Source organism: Austrofundulus limnaeus, unplaced genomic scaffold (genome assembly GCF_001266775.1).
Source record: "Austrofundulus limnaeus strain Quisiro unplaced genomic scaffold, Austrofundulus_limnaeus-1.0 Scaffold386, whole genome shotgun sequence".
Lineage (NCBI taxonomy): Eukaryota > Metazoa > Chordata > Actinopteri > Cyprinodontiformes > Rivulidae > Austrofundulus > Austrofundulus limnaeus.
The window spans coordinates 613,651-615,142 of NW_013952788.1; the positions used below are offsets into that span (position 1 = coordinate 613,651).

At 39.3% G+C, this 1,492-nt stretch overlaps 1 protein-coding gene across 1 annotated transcript in view; it reads right to left on the reverse strand.

Annotated features, from left to right (window-relative positions):
- bcas1 (brain enriched myelin associated protein 1) overlaps positions 1 to 1,492 on the reverse strand; it is a gene marked incomplete at its 5' end in the record, with an annotated part of 35,351 nt that overhangs the window by 2,775 nt on the left and 31,084 nt on the right. The window contains 1 exon segment of the mRNA XM_014023690.1: positions 322 to 534. Within this exon segment, the coding sequence (XP_013879144.1) occupies positions 322 to 534 (213 nt within the window).

The window sequence follows — 1,492 nt, forward strand, 5'->3', positions numbered from 1 at the left end:
TTATAAATGTATGAATCATATGGTGAAAAACTGACTTTGAAAAATAAATCTGTTCTTTTTTTCTTATAAAAGTCTAAATAAAACAAAAATATTGGTGGTAATTTTTGACTGTGTAACTTTACAAAAGGCACCACATAACCATCTTTCAGAAATGATAAAGTTCAACACTGAAAAAAAAAACAACAAAAAAGTTTTTTGCTAATAAAMCCTTCAGGGATATTATTGTTCTGCATGCATAAAGCATGAAAACAAAAATGTGAAGAAGCTGAAGTCACAAACATTTGTTTGGAGCTGTGAGGAAACRGTGAACAAAGGTCTCACCAGGGTTTTAAAGAACAGCTGGATGGAGTTCCTCTTCTCCAGTTTCTTGGGGGGGCTGGCTGTGTTGTCTGCTGCCTGACAGGCTGCAGAGACACCTTTGTTTTCTACATCTGAAGACTTGGCTGCAGCTTTGGGTTCCTCCTTGACTTTAACCGCCTGAGCTGCCTCCGCTGCTGCAGCCGGAGCTGCAGTCGTCTTCTTGGGCTCAGCTGCCTGAAACGGTTGTGACAAAACTCAGAGATGACTCAGAAACACAGACAGAACATTAAAGGGATAGTTTAGTCATYTTGTTCTGTCAGCTACTCTTCAGCTGGTACCAGATCAGTTGTGACATCAGTCAGAGTATGGAGGAAAGAGCAGAAGTCAGTTGAAGCTAAGCTAAAAGCTAGCCAAACAAGAGCCTATTTTCTATTGTTTTTTTTTATTTAAACCTTTCTCAGAATGTAACACACCTGTTACAGAACACAACATTAAATAATATTAAACTTTTACACCACTGGTTTAGTTTGTTGTTCCCTCAACCGAACACCGTCCATGTTTGTACAAATATAAGTTATACTGGACCGTGTGGATCAGATCACTGGTGCTGAGGCTGCAGGAAGTATCAGACCATCTGCAAAATCATACGCAGTCCAAAGTTCATTCAGCTTCCAGCAGCAGCAGATTTAAAGTCTGTGTTTAACTCAGAAAACAGCCACAAACTAAACAAACCACGTCATGTGTTAAAGTTTAATACTGTGTTACACCATAGAGATATACAGCAACTAGAGTGAGTTTCACATGACCGTGCATCGAAGCTACTGGGCTAACCAGAGTCTGGATTTRTTGTTACTGTACCTGTTGGCAACATGAAGAGAAAAATATTAGAATGTAGTGAAGGAATTTATTGTTAGATACTGATGCTAAAAGCACTACACCATTTTCCTAGTTTTCCTTTTAAGTATTAACTTTTATAATCCATTGTTTAACTATTGTTAACTCCTGATTAAAATAGTTTAGGTACATGCCCGAAACATCATCAACACATCGAAAAACCGTTATTAATTCATCAGGGAAGGGAAAGCATTGTTTGTTCAAGTGGCCTGCGATGCAGCCGTAGGCCTGTAGTGGGCGCTCCAGGCACTTAAAATGCTGTATAAAAGGACGGGAAATTCCGGGTTTCAGGCAGCGC